The sequence below is a fragment of the Trichomycterus rosablanca genome, chromosome 1 (genome assembly GCF_030014385.1).
Source record: "Trichomycterus rosablanca isolate fTriRos1 chromosome 1, fTriRos1.hap1, whole genome shotgun sequence".
In the NCBI taxonomy this organism is placed as follows: Eukaryota; Metazoa; Chordata; class Actinopteri; order Siluriformes; family Trichomycteridae; genus Trichomycterus; species Trichomycterus rosablanca.
Window position 1 is genome coordinate 20705026 of NC_085988.1, and position 21711 is coordinate 20726736.

Below are 21711 nucleotides of genomic sequence, written 5' to 3' on the forward strand. Positions count from 1 at the left end.
CATCATTTTTGTGATCACCTCAGCTGTTTGGTAGAGGCTCATTACTCTAATCACATTGTTTTTATTATGGACAATCATAATCACCCACTGCACACAACTTTTGTGAAACAGAAAAGGAACATAATTCTAAATGTAACTGAATTGTGTCACGTGTATATATATGTATGTACGTGGGTGTGCACATGTATGCACAGACAGGCACATACACACCTCTTTGCATGGTACACTTTATAATTTATACTTTACATCTATCTATCTATCTATCTATCTATCTATCTATCTATCTATCTATCTATCTATCTATCTATCTATCTATCTATCTATCTATCTATCTATCTATCTATCTATCTATCTATCTATGAAAATACTATGTGCACTAGTAAAAACATATTAATTGTTTGTTGTTGCTATAATCCACGGGAACTAAGATTTAGAACTAAAATAATATTTTTTAAACATTATTTTCTTGGTACCAAGGATTAATAAATCAATTGTTCATCAATTAGATATTTCACTGCCATTATGAAAAAGATAAAAGAAAGAAATAAAGACTCTTTTCATGGGATTCGAACCCCCACTCTCGTCAGCAGTTTATCCTCTTCAGCCACAATGGACTGATACGGAGAGGAGAATTTAAATGTACTAAAATAGCTAGTTCTTCTGGGGTTTTTTTCCCCTTTAAGAAGAAGATTTGTATATAATTTGAATTATTTTACTTATAATAATTATAATATATTAGTATTGATTATTTTTACGCTTATTTCAATATTATTGTAATTTCTATAAATGTTTTTGTTGGTGGTGGTGGCGGTGATATGAATATATATTATTAGATTAAATAATAATGACGTTATTTCGGTCACAGCGCTCATATTTTGGTCTAAAATTACACACTTTGTGAGTTTCTCCACGTTTCTCGCTGTGGAACTCAGAGCGAACACGTCGGGAAACATTGTAGTTCAGACAACGGTGGTTTAAACCAACGTGGTTTGAACTACTGTTGTACCAACATGTTACGACAGTTTCGGGACACAGTCGTAATTCGGATGTTTGTTAGTTTAACGATGCATCGTACTATGGTAGTTCAATGCTAACCTCCGTGGTTGTTCGGGAAACGCACCCCAGGATGATGTTCCTTTTTAGGAGGTGGAGGCTGAGTTTGATAAGAGGTAAAGATATTGTGACAATGTTTAGCCTAGGGCAGTTATAGCCTAGTGGTTAACTGGACTAGTAATCAAAAGATCACTAGTTCAAGCCTCACCACTGCCGGGTTGCTACTGTTGGGCCCTTGAGCAAGGCCCTTTACCTTAATTGCTTAGACAATATGCTGGCACAGTTCTGTAAGTTGCTTGGGACAAAAGCGTATGCTAAATGCTAAAAATGTAAATGTAATGTGAAGGACATGTGACATTGTGCCTTCTCAGTCCATCTGCAATTAAATACACCCGCTTAGGTCAGCAAATTACTGACAGACAAAGATTAGTAATTAGATCAGTAATTAGAATCAGTGACAGAAAACAATCACATGAATCATAAAATTACAGTAAAAATCACTTACATTAAAAATATAAAAAATACAAATTTATTTCTTAATGGAACCAGATGCAGATGTTTCCCTTATGTCTTCCAGACCTCTTTTGTGACCGGCAGTTTGTCTCTTACAAATTTTGCCGGTCTTGACTCAGTTATCTATTTAATGCATTTTTGAGCAAGCGTGAAAAAATTTGTTCTGTGGCATCATGCCACAGAAAATTACCCTTTCAATCTCTCCATTGAGAGACTGGATGTCACCACACAACTGGACCAGAAGCAGCATTAACTCTTTCAGCAATTTGAGCTACAGTAGCTCGTCTGTTGTATCGGACCACACAGGCTAGCCTTCGCTCCCCACGTGCATCAATGAACCTTGGCCGCCGGTTTACCACTGTTCCTTCCTTGGACCACTTTTGATAGATACTGACCACTGCAGACCGGGAACATCCCACAAGAGCTGCAGTTTTGTAGATGCTCTGACCCAGCTGTCTAGCCATCACAATTTGGCCCTTGTCAAACTTGCCAATTTTTCCTACTTCTAACACATCAACTTTGAGGATAAAATGTTCACTTGCTGCCTAATATATCCCACCTACTAACAGGTGCCGTGATGAAGAGATAATCAGTGTTATTCACTTCACCTGGCAGTGGTCATAATGTTATGCCTTATCGGTGTATAACTTCTGCAGCATCTTTAGGCTACTTTTACATGATACACAATACAACTACTTTGTGCTGACTGTGCCATGAGACAGTTTAACTTACTTTGCAGTTGTGCTATCTTGAGTGCTATGCACCACACTGAGTTGGTGTGTTAGTGTGTGTTGTGCTGGTATGAGTGGATAAGACACATCAATGCTGATTGAGTTTTTAAACACCTCACTGTCCCTGCTGAACTGAGAATAGTCCACCAACCAAAAAATATCCAGCCAACAGTGCCCCATGGGCAGCGTGCTATGACCACTGATTAAGGTCTCAAAGATGACCAACTCAAACAGCAGCAATAGATAAGCGATCGTCTCTGAGATTCACTGCTTTGCAGCATTGTTTTTACAGCTTGCCTCTGTGCTTAAAGTTTAATGCAATTGAAATTTGACCCAGTGTGCCACTGACTTTTTCAAATTGTGTATACAATATATGTAGAAGGGAAAATGATTCTCACAAAACAGTACATACAACTTGACAACTAGTAAGCTGTAAAATAGGAAAACCAGGTCTGCATTTAGTCAGCAATCCCACGTTTAATATCTGAATCGCTTTTTGTGGCTGTATAGCTCTTTATTAACCCTTTAATGGTAGAAAATATTTTTTAAAAAATAGGTTTTTGCATTTCTTGGTTTCTTGGAACTATACCAACAACAAACAATTAATGTTTTTTTTTACTAGTGCACACAGTATTAATGAACAGATGAGATGATCACAAAAATGATGCAACTCTTATGGAAGATTTCTCAGCTGCTAGCTTCAAGTTGACATATAGGTTGGAAAGGCTGTTTTCTTAAAACCATCTACCAGTATCTTTTAGTTTACACATGTCAACTAAGGAATAAGTATGGCTCAAACAAGATTATTTAAATATAGCTTATTTTTCCCAAGTATTTAAGCTCAAAGTAAGCTCAACCAAATGATTGAGCAGACCATTAAAGGGTTAAGACTTAACATCCCCTTCACTCGGTAAAACAATAAAGCACGTGTTAAACTCAAGGCCCGCGGGTCAAATCCGGACCGCCACGTAATTTTATGTGGCCCGCGAGAGGATAAAAGGCGTATGATTATCTTAAAATACACTGTAAAATCGTACATAAACTGCATCTCCCACAATGCATGCCGATTTTGTGACCCGCAAAGTGACCGCATCCCACCACTAGATGGCGGTGTTTCCACATCAGTGTTTAACGGAAGTTTAATGGAAGATGGGAGAGTGCTTCAAGAAGAAAAACCGGTACGTCTCTTGTGTTATGAGGCCATGTCTGTGGTAAAGGAGTACAATATAAATGTAGATAGAAATACATTGTAAATATACAGTATAAATTTGGCATTTTGACACCAAACACAGAACTTAGCCTCCAAGAAAAACAATCAGCCCTTTTAGGGCCACCATAATGCAGATGTGGCCCTCGTTGAAAATGAGTTTGATACCCCTGCAATAAAGTGTCATGAATCCACAACCTTTACTTTTCCTGTGTCCATGCAAATAATGACCATTACTAGACCTTTATTCTTTGAAACTAAAAGACATTTCATACTGACAGTAAGATATGGCAATATGTGGCAATATGCCTGCCAACCTTGTGGTAAACCTTGTGGAAGCAGCCTTATAGCCTTTGGCAGCATTCCACATTAGTAAACAATGCTTTTGAGAAATGTTTATTTTGTCTGCATTTTTGTTTATTATGTCTGAAATGATGTTTATTTTGTCTGTGAACTTGAGTTGTGTGGGATCATGGAGAGGGGGATGCTGCACATGTACAAAAACGTTCCATCAGTATTAAACTATAACATCAATTTCTCACAGTGGGTTTTGTGGTGTGTAAATGATTGTATAACTGCCGGGACAAAAATGATCTTTGTAATCCGGTGGTGTACAGCTTTCATGAAAATATGAACAAATGCGATGTTTTACTTTTTGTAATGTTGGGGTAACTCTAGTAAACATCATTACATTTTAGGTTTTAAAAAAATAGATAATTTGTGGGTTTTCTCTGCTGGTTAAACATTGTGGTTCATCATGTTTGCTCCTCAAAACAACACAAGGGATAAACGTATTGACTTGGCGGACAACTTAATAATGAAGCAATCCAAATCAAATTGCTGACTGATCAATTACTATTGTAGCCCACAACAATATGACATGAATATATCATTCACATAACTATCCAACTTCAAAAATTGTGACTAACACACCAATCAGCCACAACATTAAAACCACCTCCTTGTTTCTACACTCACTGTCCATTTTATCAGCTCCACTTACCATATAGAAGCACTTTGTAGTTCTACAATTATTGACTGTAGTCCATCTGTTTCTCTGCATGCTTTTTTAACCTCCTTTCACCCTGTTCTTCAATCCTCCACAGGACCACTACAGAGCAGGTATTATTTGGGTGGTGGATCATTCTCAGCACTGCAGTGACACTGACATAGTGGTGGTGTGTTAGTGTGTGTTGTGCTGGTATGAGTGGATAAGACACAGCAGTGCTGATGGAGTTTTTAAACACCTCACTGTCACTGATGGACTGAGAATAGTCTACCAACCAAAAATATCCAGCCAACAGCAATATATCCAGCAATAGATGAGCAATCGTCTCCGACTTTACATCTACAAGGTGGACCAACTAGGTAGGAGTGTCTAATAAAGTGAACAGTGAGTGAACACAATATTTCAAAACTCCAGCAGCGCTGGATGAGAATGATCCACCACCTAAATAATACCTGCTCTGTGTTGGTACTGGGAGAATCCTGACCATTGAAGAACAGCATGAATGGACTACAGTCAGTAATTGTAGAACTACAAAGTGCTTCTATATGGTAAGTGGAGCTGATAAAATGGACAATGAGTGTAGAAACAAAGAGGTGGTTTTAATGTTATGGCCGATCGGTGTATAAAACACTTTAAAAATAAATGCTGTTATTTTTTGGAAGTCTGATCTTCCTGTTTACCATCACTGTCTGACCTATTTAATAATCTTTTGATTAAATAGACACACATTCCCACTTTGCTTATAAATCCCTCACCTGCTTTCCCTCACAGTTATACTACATGTAACTTACCCTGCCATCATGTGACATGTTGGTATTCCGTCTTCTAAGAAACTGGACTAAGCCTACAGTATTACATCTCAGTAATATAAAACTGTGGTGAGGTTGTATTATGACATACGAGCGTTTATGCTGACCAGCATGGGCTCCCAGGCTTACTGGAAGGCTGACTGTGTGTCTTTGACTATAAAAACCAGATCTCTTACACCTCCAGTTCTATAAATTCAGCAGCGTTCAGAAAGGCCACTTTGTTGCGGTGCTGGGCCGTCATGTTTCAGGTGCAGCCGTGCCTGCCGGGACCTTGTAAAGCCTGTTTATAGATCTCCAGCCCTGTGATTGTGTGGCCTGGGCCAAAACGTAGGGGAGCTTGTTTATGGCAAGACGGAGAGGGAGGCAGACTACTTTTTTTTTCCTGACAGGCTTGAGGGATACTACAGCAGACTAAGGGACGTGTCTGATGCCATGGCACAGCTCTGAGCCAAGGCCGTGCCACACACCCTGACAGCTTTATGTGCCAGTTCAGTTGAGCGCTCTTCACATTATTGCCCCTGGGCTGGAGGAATGTTAAGCCTCGCTGTTTTTCCCGTTAGGGGGAGCAGATTCTTAGAATCAGCTCATGTTTGAACCCCACTGTGGCATGATTAATGGCTCTATACTGAATCACAGCTAATCACAGCTTGTAAGTCAAGACATGGTGTTGAATGTTCTTGGCCATATGGATAATTTCTTTTGATTGAATTTTAAAGAACTAAATGTATTATTGCATATTGTTTTATTTAAATGTATGATGAGATACAGTATTTATTAAGAAAAAGAAATTCACACACTTTTTTGGAGACATTTACATAATGACATTGAGAACTGGTATTTTAAATCAGTATTTATTATCATCCATTGATAAAAGCTTGTGTATTTTTAGGAATGAAAATCTGATTCTTTGTAAATTGGGACATAATTTTGAGTGATCTTCACCATATAGTAGTCTTCTACACACTGTATAGTGGGTTAAAATATATAATAAATGGTTATATACGCTGATCAACCATAACATTAAAACCACCTCCTTGCTTCTACACTCACTGTCCATTTTATTAGCTCCACTTACCATATAGCACTTTGTAGTTCTACAATTACTGACTGTAGTCCATTTGTTTCTCTTCAATGGTCAGGACTCTCCCAGGACCACTACAGAGCAGGTATTATTTGGGTGGTGGATCATTCTCAGCACTGCAGTGACACTGACATGGTGGTGGTGTGTTAGTGTGTTGTGCTGTTATGAGTGGATAAGACACAGCAGTGCTGATGGAGTTTTTAAACACCTTCCTGTCACTGCTGGACTGAGAATAGTCCACCAACCAAAAAAATATCCAACCAATAGCGTCCAATGGGCAGCGTCCTGTGACCACTGATGAAGGTCTCAAAGATGACCAGCCCAAACAGCAGCAATAGATGAGCGATCGTCTCTGACTTTACATCTACAAGGTGGACCAACTAGGTAGGAGTGTCTAATAGAGTGGACACTGAGTGGACACGGTATTTAAAAACTACAGCAGCGCTGCTGTGTCTAATCCACTTATACCAGCACAACACACACTAACACACCGCCACCATGTCAGTGTCACTGCAGTGCTGAGAATGACCCACTACCCAAGTAATACCTACTCTGTACTGGGAGAGTCCTGACCATTGAAGAACAGCATGAATGGACTACAGTCAGTAATTGTAGAACTACAAAGTGCTTCTATATAGTAAGTGGAGCTGATAAAATGGACAGTGAGTGTAGAAACAAGGAGGCTGATCGGTGTATAAAACACCTTCCAAATAAATGCAGTTATTTTTTGAAAGTCTGATTTTCCTGTTTACCATCACTGTCTGACCTATTTAATAATCTTTTGATTAAATGGGCACAAATTCCCACAGAAACACACAAAATCTGTGGAAAGCCTCCACCAAACATTATGAAGAGTGTAGGTCTATTAAGGCAAGGATGGGGGGTGGTTCAGTGACCTTAGCCCCATTAAACACTTTTGGAATGTCGATTGCAAGCCAGGTCTTCGCATCCAACACCAGTGCCTGATCCCATAAATGCACTTTTAACTGAATGGGCTAAAATTCCCCTAGGCACTCTATAATAATGCCCATGGTTCACGATTCATTGTCCACAAACTTCAGGCCATAAAGTGCATTTTCTATTTAATAATATAATGTACTGGCTTACACATTTATATTACATAAGAATATTGGCATACTTGTATTAAATACATTAAAAGACAAACAATAGAAGTGCAAATCATCGTGTGACAAAGCTAAAAATATAAGTGTTTCAGTAAAGCGTAGGACCATCACAAGCTAAACCACAAACTTGACATTGCAGTCACCAAGAGTTTGAGATCTGGTAACTGAGATGACCACAGCATCTGATTTACACCTTATTTATACTCATCAAACCATTCACTGACCCCTATGTGACATGTAAATGTGGCATGGAAATGAGAGACCACTCCTATCAGAAAATAACTATTAGTAAGTCATCACAGCTTTGCATTGATTGATTTATTGACATTCCCAGACACCTAAGGAACAGTGGCTTCATTTTTTCTCACATATCACACTAATATGAACATCACAATCATTGAATGTGTGCTTTAACAATTTTCAAGCCTATTTTGTTGCTAGAAATCTTAATAAAAATGTCATGTTGTAACTGCTGTACTAGATAGTTTAGTCGTTGTGATTGAGTCCCTAAAACCTTGTCTGTGTGTAATCTTAATTCACAATTCAAGGTCAACTGCATTTTTAAGTGTGATAAAGCATGGTTGGATTTTAATTGCTTAACTTTTAAGATTTGTGTACGTACATATACTTTGCAGGCCAAATCAATTTCTCTGTAATAGCTATATTACTATTATAAATAAGCACAAACATGTATTATTATGTCATGTCTGTGGAAAGCAAGAAAACATCACTAATGACCATTTCCAGATGTCTCTCTCTTCCAAATGGATTTACGTTTGGCCAGTTGTGCTAGCTGTTCCTTAAGTAAAATCTAAACTTAACGGTCACACTTTAATAGCCGGTTTTCTGGACCTAACTATCCAGAGTGCTTGATGGAGCGATGCAAATTAAGTCTAATCTATGGCACTGTAATTCAGTCCAAGAATAAATGTAATCTCTATCTGGCACTGAAAGCTTTACTAAAAGGTTTGCCTGCATGTCGTACTGTGAACAAACTGGGATGGATTGGGTCAACCAAAATGACTAAATTATGGAGTTAAAAATGACTTAATTGTGCTCTATTTCTATCTATGTACTTATGAAACCAGTATATAATAAAGGCCAAAGGGAATTCTTTAATAACTGTAGCAGAGATGATATTTTCAACGCTAGTATTTATAATAGCATTTGCTTCTCATGTAGACTTAACCCAGTTTCTAGTTTAAGGACAGTTTATTATGGCTCCAACCACTGCCTCTTTCAGTAGCTCAGTGAGAAAGCACTGCTATTTTTTTCTACTTGGAACCAGTTGGATTGTCTGAAGGGTTGGCTGGAATACAAGCAGCCTAGCTTTCCATGACACACACTCTGAGTTTCTGCTGTTTTTGTATCAGACTAATGTGTTTGGGGTAAATCCCAAATTGCACAGAAGTGACATACAAATGAGATAATCACACACTTCATCATTCTAGGATTGAAGAGTGACTGTTTGCTTCATCTTGCCAACCAGAGTTAGGTGTGTGAACAGGATTGTCAAGGTAAGGTGTATAAGCATTTAAGCACAACACATTATTAATTAAGATTCTTAAGATTAATTATTTTTCTATAATAGTGCACAGCAAATATGAAAATGTATTGCTCAATGAGTTTTGTTTACCAAAAATTCACTATATTTTATGTGCCAGGCCTGGACATGACTGTACACTTCATATTTAATTAACAAGTGTTGAAGTACAATCGCACACACGCACACACACGCACACACACGCACTCACACACAAAATGGATATATTTATACAGGTTTGTATAATAATAGATATACATTGATTTATATGTACATTTTATATTTAAACATTGCATGATAAAATAAATAACAATTTTACAGATTGATCTGAAAAATTAAAATGCTATGTTAGAGCTGAACCATAACCCCAGTTGTGACGAGACCAAAACAGTCTATAATCTTCAGTATCAAAAAAAAAAAAAAAAAAAAAAAAAAAATAGCTATGTCACAAATACCCTGCAAAAACGAAGTCTGGGATAGCTGGAATGACTGTTGGAGGAGAAAGGACAGGTGGAGAGCTTCACTGGGAAAGGACTGATTTAGTTTTACTCAGTCTGTGTTTGGGTAGTGGGGGTATTGTGGAGATTCTTCACCTCCGGATGTCTGTATTCTCGGGATCTTCCTGCTCGGCCATTGTGGCGTCAAGGCTGGCACGACGGGTACCATGGCCACGACTTCTTGAATGGGCGCCAGAGCCTCCTTTTCCAGGCTTGTCTTTGTCTGCTTGTCGTGGGTTTTTAGGATGTTCTTGTGGGCTGGGGTGCCGCTCCTGGTGGGCAAGGTGAGGCGGTGATGAGCAGAAGCTCAGGCTTTGACAAAGAGCCCCCCAGTTTTGCTCGCACTGCTGCCGGACACTTCTGCTAATGGCCTCCTTTACTGCTTCACCACAGGACAGCAGAATGTTCACCAGTTCTACATATGGACTAAAGGTAAAAGAAAGGGAAGCGTCAAATAAATTCAACTTAATTATTATCATATCCAATAATGCTATAATGGGACAGAAAAAATCTGCATAGGCAGGTAAATATCAACCATAACATTAAAACCACCTTCTTGTTTCTACACTCACTGTCCATTTTATCAGCTCCACTTACCATATGGAAGCACTTTGTAGTTCTACAATTACTGACTGTAGTCCATCTCTCCATTTCTCTACATACCTTTTTAGTCTTTTACACTGTTCTTCAATGGTCAGGACCCCCACAGGACCACCACAGAGGTATTATCTGGGTGGTGGATCATTCTCAGCACTGCAGTGACACTGACATGGTGGTGGTGTGTTAGTGTGTGTCTCAGTGGATCAAACACAGCAGTGCTGATGGAGTTTTTAAACACATCACTGTCCCTGCTGGACTGAGAATAGTCCAGCAACCAAAAATATATCCAGCCAACAGCACCCTGTGGGCGGGGTCCTGTGACCACTGATGATGGTCTAGAAGATGACCAACTCAAACAGCAGCAATAGACGAGTGATTGTCTCTGACTTTACATCTACGAGGTGGACCAACTAGATAGGAGTGTCTAAGTGAGTGGACATGGTATTTAAAAACTCCAGCAGCAGGCTGTGTCTGATCCACTTATACCAGCACAACACACACTAACACACCACTACCATGTCAGTGTCACTGCAGTGCTGAGAATGATCCACCACCTAAATAATACCTGCTCTATGGTGGTCCTGACCATTGAAGAACAGCATGAAAGGGGGCTAACAAAGCATGCAGAAAAACAGATGGACTATTCAGTAATTGTAGACCTTCAAAGTGCTTCTATATGGTAACTGATTCAAATAACTTTTTTTTTTACCATGTCATGGTAAAAAAAATTAAATTATTCATTTAATTACCATGTCATTCATTATTATTATTATTATTAATAATAATAATAATAATTATTATTATTATTATAATTATAACTAATAGGTAAGTAATCCATGCAGAAAGTGAAATGAAAGGAGTAGGTCACTGCCATGGAAGTTTATGATGCCACTGTACCAATGACGATAGACCTTCCATGAGACTGTACAAAGACTTATTTGATTCCACATTACTTAAGCCCTCCCATTATGCAAGCTTGTGTACAAACATGGGACAGAAAAACAGGCAGGTGCTCCCAAAATATTAACATTGTGCTTTTAAACAGTTCTGTTTAGCTACTGACTCATATTTACAGTGAAAACATATTATTTTGTTACATGAGAACCAACAACTTTCTGTTTGTTTGTGCCACTAGTAATTTAAAATGTATTTTAGTTTAAATTAAAATGTACACATCCTATTTCCAAAAACGCTGGGACATTGTGTTAAATGCAGGAAAAAGAGGAAACTGTAATTTGTTATTTTTCTTGAATCTTTATTTAACTGACAAAAATAGAAAGAAAATATTTTCTCAATATTTTTCACAGATCGTTGTATTGTGTATATATATATAAAAAATATAGAATTTCATGTCTGCAACACACTTTAAAATTGGGATGGAGTAGTTACAGCATTTCACAATATGCAAGTGAATTGGTAAGAGGTTAGAGAATTATGATTGGGTATAAAAGGAGGAATCCACCAAAGAATTAGTCTTTATAAGATGTGTGCAAAACTTTGTGAGATAATTGTCAGTCAGTTCATAAAAAGAGCATTTCTAAATGTATGATTGCAAATAATTTAATCTTTCACATTTACATTGACATTTTTGCCATTTAGCAGATGCCTTTATCCAAAGCGACTTACAGTACAGTTACAGTATACAGTCTGAACAATTGAGGGTTAAGGGCCTTGCTCAAGGGCCCAACAGAAGCAACCTGGCAGTAGTGGGGCTTGAACCAGCGACCCTCTGATTACTAGTCCAGTTCCCACCACTAGGCTACGGCTTTCACCATTTACTGTTCTCAGTGTGTAGAGCAAAGCCAAAAACAACTGCTGAATGTATATTTGCATGTGCAGCATTCAGCAGATGCTTTTTTCCAAAGTGACTTACAATACTGTGACAATATACAGTCTAAGCGATTGAGGGTTAAGGGCCTCGCTTAAGGGCCCAACAGCAGAAACCTGGCAGTGGTGAGGCTTGAACTAGTGACCTTTTTTTCACAACCAGACATGCTTTTTCCCCAGAGCTGTAGCATTTCTTAACCACAGTTGCTCTCTTGGTTAAATACTTGTTAACAGTCCGTGTGCTATCGGGTCTGTTAAATATGTTACATGTCATACATGTGTATTGTGTGTACTATTATGTGTATTATGTGTATCACCAAAACAAATTCCTCGTATGTGTAACATACCTGGCAAAATATCTGATTCTCAAATTATCTGATTCTTTTAATTAGTCCAGTACCTTAACCACTAGGCTACAACATGCCTATGTGTGTGGCCTTTGCGCTCTCAGATGGCACTGCATGAGAAACCATCATGCTACTGTGATAAATATGGGCTCAGGAGTACTTCAGAAAACCACTGTCAATTAATGCGGTCCACAGCTGCATCAAGAAATGCAACCTGAAACTCTTGTACACAAAGAGAAAGCCGTACATCAATTCTGCCAGATTCTCAGGACCCTAGCTCATCTCACATGGTCCATAAAACAGTGGGAATGTGTGATGTGGTAAGATGTATCCACATCAAAACAGACATCAAGTTCTCTGTGCCAAAGTTGAAAAGGACCATCCAGACTGTTATTAGTAAAAAGTGCAAAATCCAACATTTGTCATTGTATTGGGTAGCATCAGTGCCAATGGTCTGTGTTGAAGGTACCATTGATGCAGAGGTGTATTATGGGATTTTAGAAAGACACATGCTGCCATCAAGGCGATTACTTGTACCGGGAAGTTTGTTTGTTTGTTTATTGGGATTTTAACGTCATGTTTTACACTTTGGTTACATTCATGACATGAAACGGTTACTCATTACACAAGATTCATCAGTACACAAGTTTATATCAAACACAGTCATGGACAATTTTGTATCTCCAATTCACCTCACTTGCATGTTTTTGGACTGTGGGAGGAAACCGGAGCACCCGGAGGAAACCCACGCAGACACGGGGAGAACATGCAAACTCCACACAGAAAGGACCCGGACATCCCCACCTGGGGATCGAACCCAGGACCTTCTTGCTGTGAGGCAACAGTGCTACCCACTTAGCCACCGTTCCGCCCGTACCGGGAAGTAAATGATGTTCCAGCAAGACAATGGCTTCATTAACAAAGAAGGGTGACACGGTGGCTCAGTGGGTAGAACTGTTGCCTAAAAGCAAGAAGGTCCTGGGTTCGATCCCCAGGTGGGGCGGTTCGGGTCCTTTCTGTGTGGATTGTGCATGTTCTCCCCGTGTCTGCGTGGGTTTCCTTGGGGTGCTCCGGTTTCCTCCCACAGTCCAAAAACATGCAAGTGAGATGAATTGGAGATACAAAATTGTCCATGACTGTGTTCGATACAACCTTGAAAAGTAATGAGTCTTGTGTGTAATTAGTAACTACCGTTCCTGTCATGAATGTAACCAAAGGGTGTAAAATCCTAATAAATAAACAAACAAACAAAACATTAACAAAGAATGTGTGTGCTTGACTGGCCTGCCTGCAGTCCAGATTTTTTTCCTATTGAATATGAATGGTGCAGCATGAAGACGATTAGTCAATGGCCACCATGGACTGTTGTGCAGCTGAAGTCAACTATCAAGCTACTTGCAAAAAAGTAACAATTAGTGTCCTCAGTTCCCAAACTATAAAAAGGTCTCATTAATTGGAATGTTGATGGAACACGGGGGTAAACACACCTCTGGTCCAACTTTTTGGAGTGTGTTGCAGGTATTACAGCCTAGTGGTTAAGGTACTGGACTAGTAATCAAAAGGTTGCTGATTCAAGCACCACCATTGCCAGGTTGTCACTGTTGGGCCCTTGAGCAAGGCCCTTAACCTTCAATTGCTTAGACAATATACTGTCACAGTACTGTAAGTCGCTTTGGATAAAAAACGTCAGGAAATGGGGTATGTAGTAAAAGTAACCCTGCATTAAAAATTTATTAAGTAGTGTTCCATTTGTATGAATAATGTGCAGATGAAATCCAGGTGTATGTGCTGTGTGTAAAGCACTCACCCTTTAGGTAGCAAGTCCTGGAAGTGGATCATCTCCACAATAACATTAACGTTGTCCTTCGCTGCTGAACACAAGTTGTGCTTCGTGTAGCATTCCCGCTGGAGCTGGAACACCATGTCCTTTATGGCCAGGCACTTTCGACTGATGCAGCTGAATTTGTGCCTCAGGCCATGGGCCATGCATTTCAACGCGTCTTTGATGAAAGACTTGCCCTGAAAGCACACAAGATTCGATTTTGTCACAAGGGACCCATTGCTCAAGTATGCAGCCGGCCTTTTGCACAAGATTTAAGTCTGTCACACCTGACAGCAAAGCAATGCACACAGTATATTTAAGCAGAGGGCCTCTCGCATCTGCTGGAATAACATGAAGTGATGTAATTCCTGCAATGCGAGTTAAGAGCTAATTTATGTTTTAACATGAGGGTAATGGCTTGTATGACGCAGAGAAGACTGCGTCTTGGGGCCGTGTTTCAATCTGCTAGCTTGCTGCTCTGTATCCACCTGTGGCTCGTGAAACCAGAGCCAAGGCTGAAGGATCATCCTCCACCTGCCACAGGACCTCTGTTTAGAGAGCGGGGTAGCATTAAAGGGGCCAAGAACCATTTTTACGTACCTGGGAGTCAAACTTCCCAGCATTGTGTAGGAAAGTCAGACAGATTTCCTGTAGTCCACGGATTTCACACGAATTGTTCTCAAAGCACTCGAACACGCCACAGCCCACATCTCCAGCATTTACCAGACAGTGCTGAATCTCGGCTACGACAGAAAGAATGTGATTCATCAGTTAAGAATAACTTATTTGTGTCAAGACATTTGAGCCTAATCTTAAGATTCCTGTGAGCTTAGAACTGGAATGTGCTTGCAGACATATTAGTTCTCTAATTTTGTACGCATTATGTGAGATTGGTACTTGCTCAGGGTTTGTTGCGCCTGGAGAGAAATAAAGCAGAACAATATGTACGCATAATGACATAAACTTTTACTTCATGTGCTCGTTTACTTGGAAGAAGATCATTTAATGCCTATTTTGGGCTTTGTTTCTCCCTTAAAACGCAAGCAGTGTATTTAGAGGATACATTTAGCAAAGACAGAGTGTGCAGCTGGGGTAATTAAGGTATGCTATTAAAGTCAAACAGGGAGGCATCTGGCAGTGGATGCCTTAGCTGTGGAAAAGCAAAGTTAACTGTGTAGAGGACAGGATATGACCACCTTTATCTTACTTTAGGGATTAGCAAAGGATGTAAAACTTCTAAAGTAAAGATGCGGACATTGTTAGGCATGTGAGCGTGTGACGAACATGTTGGGCATGTGAGTGTGATGTGTTTTGCAATTCCTGACATACTCTGGTGGTGCAGTTCAGATGCTTTTCTAGTCTTTGTACAGTGTGAATACAAGTTTCAGGTGATCGCGTAATGCCGCAATGACCCTTAACATACAATATTTATTAATATAATGGACTTATTTTATAGCTATATAGAGACACAGGGGAAATATGCAGGTAAAAATACTCAGCACTGGAGTGGCTCCCAAATTGGTATTTTATTTAATGCTGATTTGTCTGCTGACACAATGCCTACACGTTGTGTTGAACCTTTTTAAATCATAGCAGCCCTGCAGACCATTTTATGCAATTTAAAGCATAAGCCAAGCATATGACTAGTTATTAGTTAAAATGATTATACATTGGCATACACTATCACAACAAAGGACAAACATCTCCCAAGATACAACCAATGTAGTGCATCATAAAGAGTAGAACAGGTCTGGGTCTGATGGTCCAATTGTGTACTTTAAATTAGTTGCAAAAATACACCACATCACAGTCTCACGAATTATAAAAAAATGTTCTCTAGATGTACCACTCCAGTGATAAAAATTTGAACTCTTAACAGTAGGTTTAGGTATGGCAAAGGCAAAAGACTTATTATTACATGCAGTACCCTTTTTCTCTGATTGTGTTGAGGTTATACCTTCCCAGCATCAGGTATTTGTACTATGAAAGGGGTACAAACTGTAGTACACTGTACTTTTTAGGGGGCAGACACCAATGTGGAGCCTTTTGTTATATAGGACCTAGAATGTCTAAACTAACAAAGTATTTTTTGGACTACCTATCAGGTTCATGACAGATCCAGGTCTTGTGTTGTACCTTATAAGGTAGCTTTACACTATTTTCTTTTCTAATAGAGTAAATACATAGTCAACAGGTTAATATTGGTATCACATAATTTATAGTGACAATAAAGTTCTACTACTACTACTACATAGGTAAAGTTTACATAATTTTTTTTTTCTTTTTTGTGGGCCAGTGTATCTGCATAAGGATTTAGGACAGTGGTAGGTCAGTGGTTGATGTGCTGGACTAGTCATCAGTAGGTTACTGGTTCAAGCCCCAACACCAAGACAACACCAGGTTGCCACTGATGGGCCCATAAGCAAGCAACTGCTTGCATTGTATTTAGTCACATTTGTAAGTTGCTTTGGATAAAGGTGTCTGCTAAATGTGAGAAATGTAAATAAGAAGTACATGGAACAGAAGTAACCTCTTTCTAAGCCTGTTTTATATAGGTTCATAACAGTACTTAATCACAACTTTTAGGGAAAAGAATCTAGAGTGAAACCCATTTTTAAAAATATAACAAAAACTTTGTCATTTGTCTTCAAAACGTCCAATTTTGAGGGTATTATCATACACCATTAATAAAATACATCAGCACAGTTATTGCCAACGATCAGTATATTGAAAAACACAATTGTAAGGCAGTTGTAGCCTAGCGGTTAAGGTACTGGACCAGTAATCAGAAGGTTTCCAGTTCAAGCCCCACCACTGCCAGGTTGCCACTGCTGGGCCCTTGAGCAAGGCCCTTAACCCTCAATTGCTTAGATTGTACACTGTCACAACTGTAAGTCGCTTTGGATAAAAGCATCTGCTAAATGTCGAAAATGAACTGAAATGAATTAACAATTGTGGTTATGTATTTTACTATGTTAAAATAATGTAGCATAGATGTTTTAATGTGTGTTATAGCTTTAAAACTTAAGGTCACATTTGGAATACACATATAGTACATGATTGAGTTTAAAAAAAAATCTGTATTTTGGGGGATACATTTACATTACTGTTATATACGGCAATGAAAATCTACTGAAAAAAGTAGAAGTGGTTTCTTTATAACCGACATATAAAGTGACTTAAGAAAAGTAAACCTTCTGTATTTTTGCAGACTGTTAGACTGTTTGGTACAGTCCCATTTATATTAAGGTTACCTGTGTGCACTATACCCGTTGCATTTATGAGAGCTAAAAATATAACTAAAATTTAGGGACTCTAACTACATTAGTTCCACTTGGGCATTTGTTTTCAAATGTACAATTTTGAGGGCAATATCATACACCATAAATAAAATACATCAGCACAGTTATAAAGATCAGTATAATGAAAACCACAATTGTGATTATGTATTTTACTATGTTAAAATAATGTAGCATAGATGTTATAATGTGTGTTGTAGCTTTAAAACTTAAGGTCACATTTGGAATACACATACAGTACATGATTCAGTTTCAGAGAAAATCTGTATTTTGGGGGATATATTTACTTTACTAATCTACCTTAACTATAAATTATCTGTCCCTGTGAAATAAGTATGAGTGGTTTTTTTTATAATCTACATACAAAGTGACTTAAGGAAAGTAAACCTCCTGTCTTTTTGCAGACTGTTAGACTGTTTGGTACAGTCCCGTTTATATTAAGGTTACCTGTGTGCACTATACCAGTTGCATTTATGAGAGCTAAAAATATAACTAAAATTTAGGGACTGTTTAAAAACATAGGTTTCACTTTGTTATTGTCTACAAACGTACAATTTTGAGGGTAATATCACACATCATAAATAAAATACATCAGCACAGTTATTGCCAAGGTTCAGTTAAGTGAAAACCACAATTGTGATTATGTTTTTACTATGTAGCATACATGTTTTAATGTGTATTATAGCTTTAAAAGTTAAGGTCATGTTTGGATTACACATATAGTACATAGCTGAGTTTCAGAGACTGTATTTTGGATACATTTACCTTACTTTTATATTCAGCAATGGAAATCTACCCAAAGTGTACATCCTCTTTCCTTGTGAAATAAGTATGAGTGGTTTCTTTATAATCTACATACGAAGTGACTATTTTGCAGAGTATTAGAATTAGTAGACTTTTTGATACAGTCCCTTTTATATTAAGGTTACCTGGGTGCACTATACCAGTTGCATTTATGAGAGCTAAATAATTGAATCAAGCTATATGATCGTTTAGAGGTTGCCACGATGAGCTTATGTGCAGAACTGCAGTAGGGTACTCTCTCTCTCTCTCTCTCTCTCTCTCTCTCTCTCTCTCGTTCTCTCGCTCCTCGCGCTGTGCTGAAGAGGGAAAATGAGCCGCTTGGTCGCTACGTGCTGCTTGTGTTGGCGCGCGCTCGGGGAATGCGCACGGAGCGCGCGAGCCGGCCGCAGCGTGCATCAGGTTACACATACATGCCTTGTACACCTCCATATCTAACTATCATGCATGCTGTAAATCAATCCTGCTATTTAATAAATATTAGCTGTAGCACACGGAGCTTTCTGGCTGAGTTAAATCCATGCCCAAACCTTGTTGATATGCTGTTGTTATGCTGCCTTTACTTGCATGCTTTACGACTATGTACAACAATAAAAATAAAAACAAAAATAAAATCGTTTGTGTTATGTATTTTTCTGTTTATTTTTCACGTTATTATAAGAGTTGATGTATTTCTTGGCGCAGGAGGTGTTTAATGATTTATATAAACTATACAGATAAACATTTATGTATATAAATATATAGAAATCAACAATCAGCTCAAAGGAATTTTAAGATAAGGCTCAAATGACTTGACACAAATAAGTTATTCTTAACTGGCATCAGTTGGTTATAAGCAATTTTAATTTATATGTGATTTGACATGTTTATAAGCATTTTTCTGTTTATAAATACATAACAATTTGTAACCAAACCACCAAATTGTATATTATTTTTACAATATACAACTTCTAAAACATGCCATTAAGAATTCTGCTTATAATATAAATATACTAGCTCACATTAATATAAATGTTAATAACACACACAAAGAATAGTCTTTAATAGTACATAAATAGTAATAAATCAAGCAAAATATAATAGTTCAGATTAATGGGGTATGTTTTGATCTACAACCAAATAGAAAGTACATATCAAGCATATCAAGCAAAATATAATAATTCAGATGAATGGGGTATGTTTGGATCTACACCCAAATAGAAAGTACATATACTTTCCAATATGACTTCTGACTTTTTCAAGAAATATGCTTATAACAGGCTTTAATAGTTGCTCTGAATATTATATCAATCACTGTGTCTGATCATGCCATTCTTTTTCACTGACTAATTATAAACCTTCTAGTTTATGCAGCAATATTGAAAGCTGCTTGTTGGGCACAATAATGTAACTGGATCAATATGAATGTGTGCTTGACTTTGTGTTTTAATGCATATATTGAAAACATAGCCTAATACACCAGAAATTAAAAACTTTGTTTAAGCAATATATATATATATATATATATATATATATATATATATATATATATATATATATATATATATATATATATATTGCTTAAGCAAATTAAAAACTTTGTTAAAAAATTTTTGTAGCAATGTTAATGTGACATTAAAACAAACAAAACAACAAATAAAAACAACCTGAATAATATGGCATCATGTCAAAATTATGCAAATATGCATTCACTTTATTTTTAAACAATGTCTTATTAATATTTGAGAAAATATATTTTTTGTCATAGGCATGTCTGACTTCTAAAAGGTATGCAAATCAGTAGTGTTCCTAAACCTTTACCATATAGTGTATAGATAAATTCTATGCAAATTGTACACAGACAATGTATGATCTATTTTGTGGGCATATTTTGTACCCATACAAAGTAATGTAAATCATTACCAGCATATTACAGTGTACTAGGATGTGCTGCGTGCTTTCTGAAAGCTATGCAAATCAGCCGTGTGGTTGACGTGAAAAAGGTCCACGCCTGATCCTCGCGTACGTGTGCAATGTCAGGGGTCATTGCATCACACGGCTCGCCGCGCGACTCCAGCAAAGTTGCGCATTTGACTGGTTTCTAGGCGCAGCGTTTTAAATATTTGTTTGACAGGTGTGCGCGGTTCTGTAGCTTTCTGGAGGATATAAAACACTGAAAATGAAAGCCACACTTCATGAATATGCATTACTTATTTTTCCCGTCTTGTGCTGCGCTATTAATAGTTTACTAAGCTATTGGATTTCGTGTGCGCGTCCGTATATTAACGCAGCGTGTTCAGTTTGGGTCAGTTCGCATATTGTGACAGTGAATGTAAAGAATTCGGATGAATATGAGTTCATTTAGAGCGTCAGACACCTTTCACTTTTGTTTCTTTTGATCCTTTCCGTCTGACTACCTCACCTCACCAGTTTTACGCATTAAACACTCCATGTCTGTGTGGGTGTCCCACTATAGATAGTCGTCCTACCTGTGTTGTGTAAGGAGAGGCGTCCTTTCTGGTTAGGGCTGCTCGCTTTCTCCGTGTGACTCTCGTGTCCGTCGGTAGTATCTGTTCCCTCGACCAGTAAGAGAGACCCTATAAGCAGCGCTACAAGCAGTCTGGCCCACATTTTCTGCACACCCAGGATAATCGAGTTTGTAATAGTCAGTACGTGTGAGCCGGGAATGCGTGCCCTGGAACGGGACGGATGCTGCCTATATCTTGCGCGGTCCGGCCTGTCAGTGCTGATGAATCGGCCGAGCAGGTGTTGTCACGTCGCTGCGGCGCGGCGACCAATCAGAAGCGCCGACAACCACGGCCAAGTTTGGGGGGGGGGGAAGCGCGGGCGGGCGCGCTGTGTGTGTGTGTGTGTGTGCGTTTGTGTGGCAGTGTGTGTGTAGAAGGTGGGGGTGTTTGGGGGTGTGTCCGTGGCGAAAGTTGCCCCCGTGTGCCTTAATAAACTAAGCCCCACTTCGCAGGCGTTTGGAATAGTATTAGTAAATAATAAAGTTATTTTCATCTCATGATTTATTTTAGTTTTTATATTAGAAATATAAAATATCACCTTATTATCATATTATATAGTATTGCATATTTGATGCACTTAGAAAAACGTTCCTGCTACAACAATGAATGCTTCTTCAGTTTGTAAATAAGGGAATATAAGAAAATATACTGCAAAATAATATGCAGAACAGAAAAGACAATGTTGAGAAAGAACAGTGCCTTAAAATCAATTCTTCAATGGTCAGGACCCCCACAGGACCCCCACACTGTAGGTATTATTTAGATGGTGGATGATTCTCAGCACTGCAGTGACACTGGCATGGTGGTGATGTGTTAGTGTGTGTTGTGCTGGTATGAGTGGATCAGACACAACAGCGCTGCTGGAGTTTTTATATACCGTGTCAACCAAAATACTATAAGCTGTAATAACTGCCACTAAAAACAAAGTTGTGATCTTTTGT

At 38.4% G+C, this 21711-nt stretch overlaps 1 protein-coding gene across 1 annotated transcript; it reads right to left on the reverse strand.

Annotated features, from left to right (window-relative positions):
* Positions 1-9149: 9149 nt before the first annotated feature.
* stc2a (stanniocalcin 2a) lies at positions 9150-20873 on the reverse strand. The gene is made up of 4 exons (XM_063000853.1): positions 20732-20873; positions 14764-14906; positions 14149-14360; positions 9150-9993 (listed from the first exon to the last, which is right to left on the reverse strand). Exons 1-4 carry the CDS (start codon positions 20871-20873, stop codon positions 9660-9662), a joined length of 831 nt encoding a protein of 276 aa, XP_062856923.1. The 3' UTR covers positions 9150-9659.
* Positions 20874-21711: the final 838 nt, after the last annotated feature.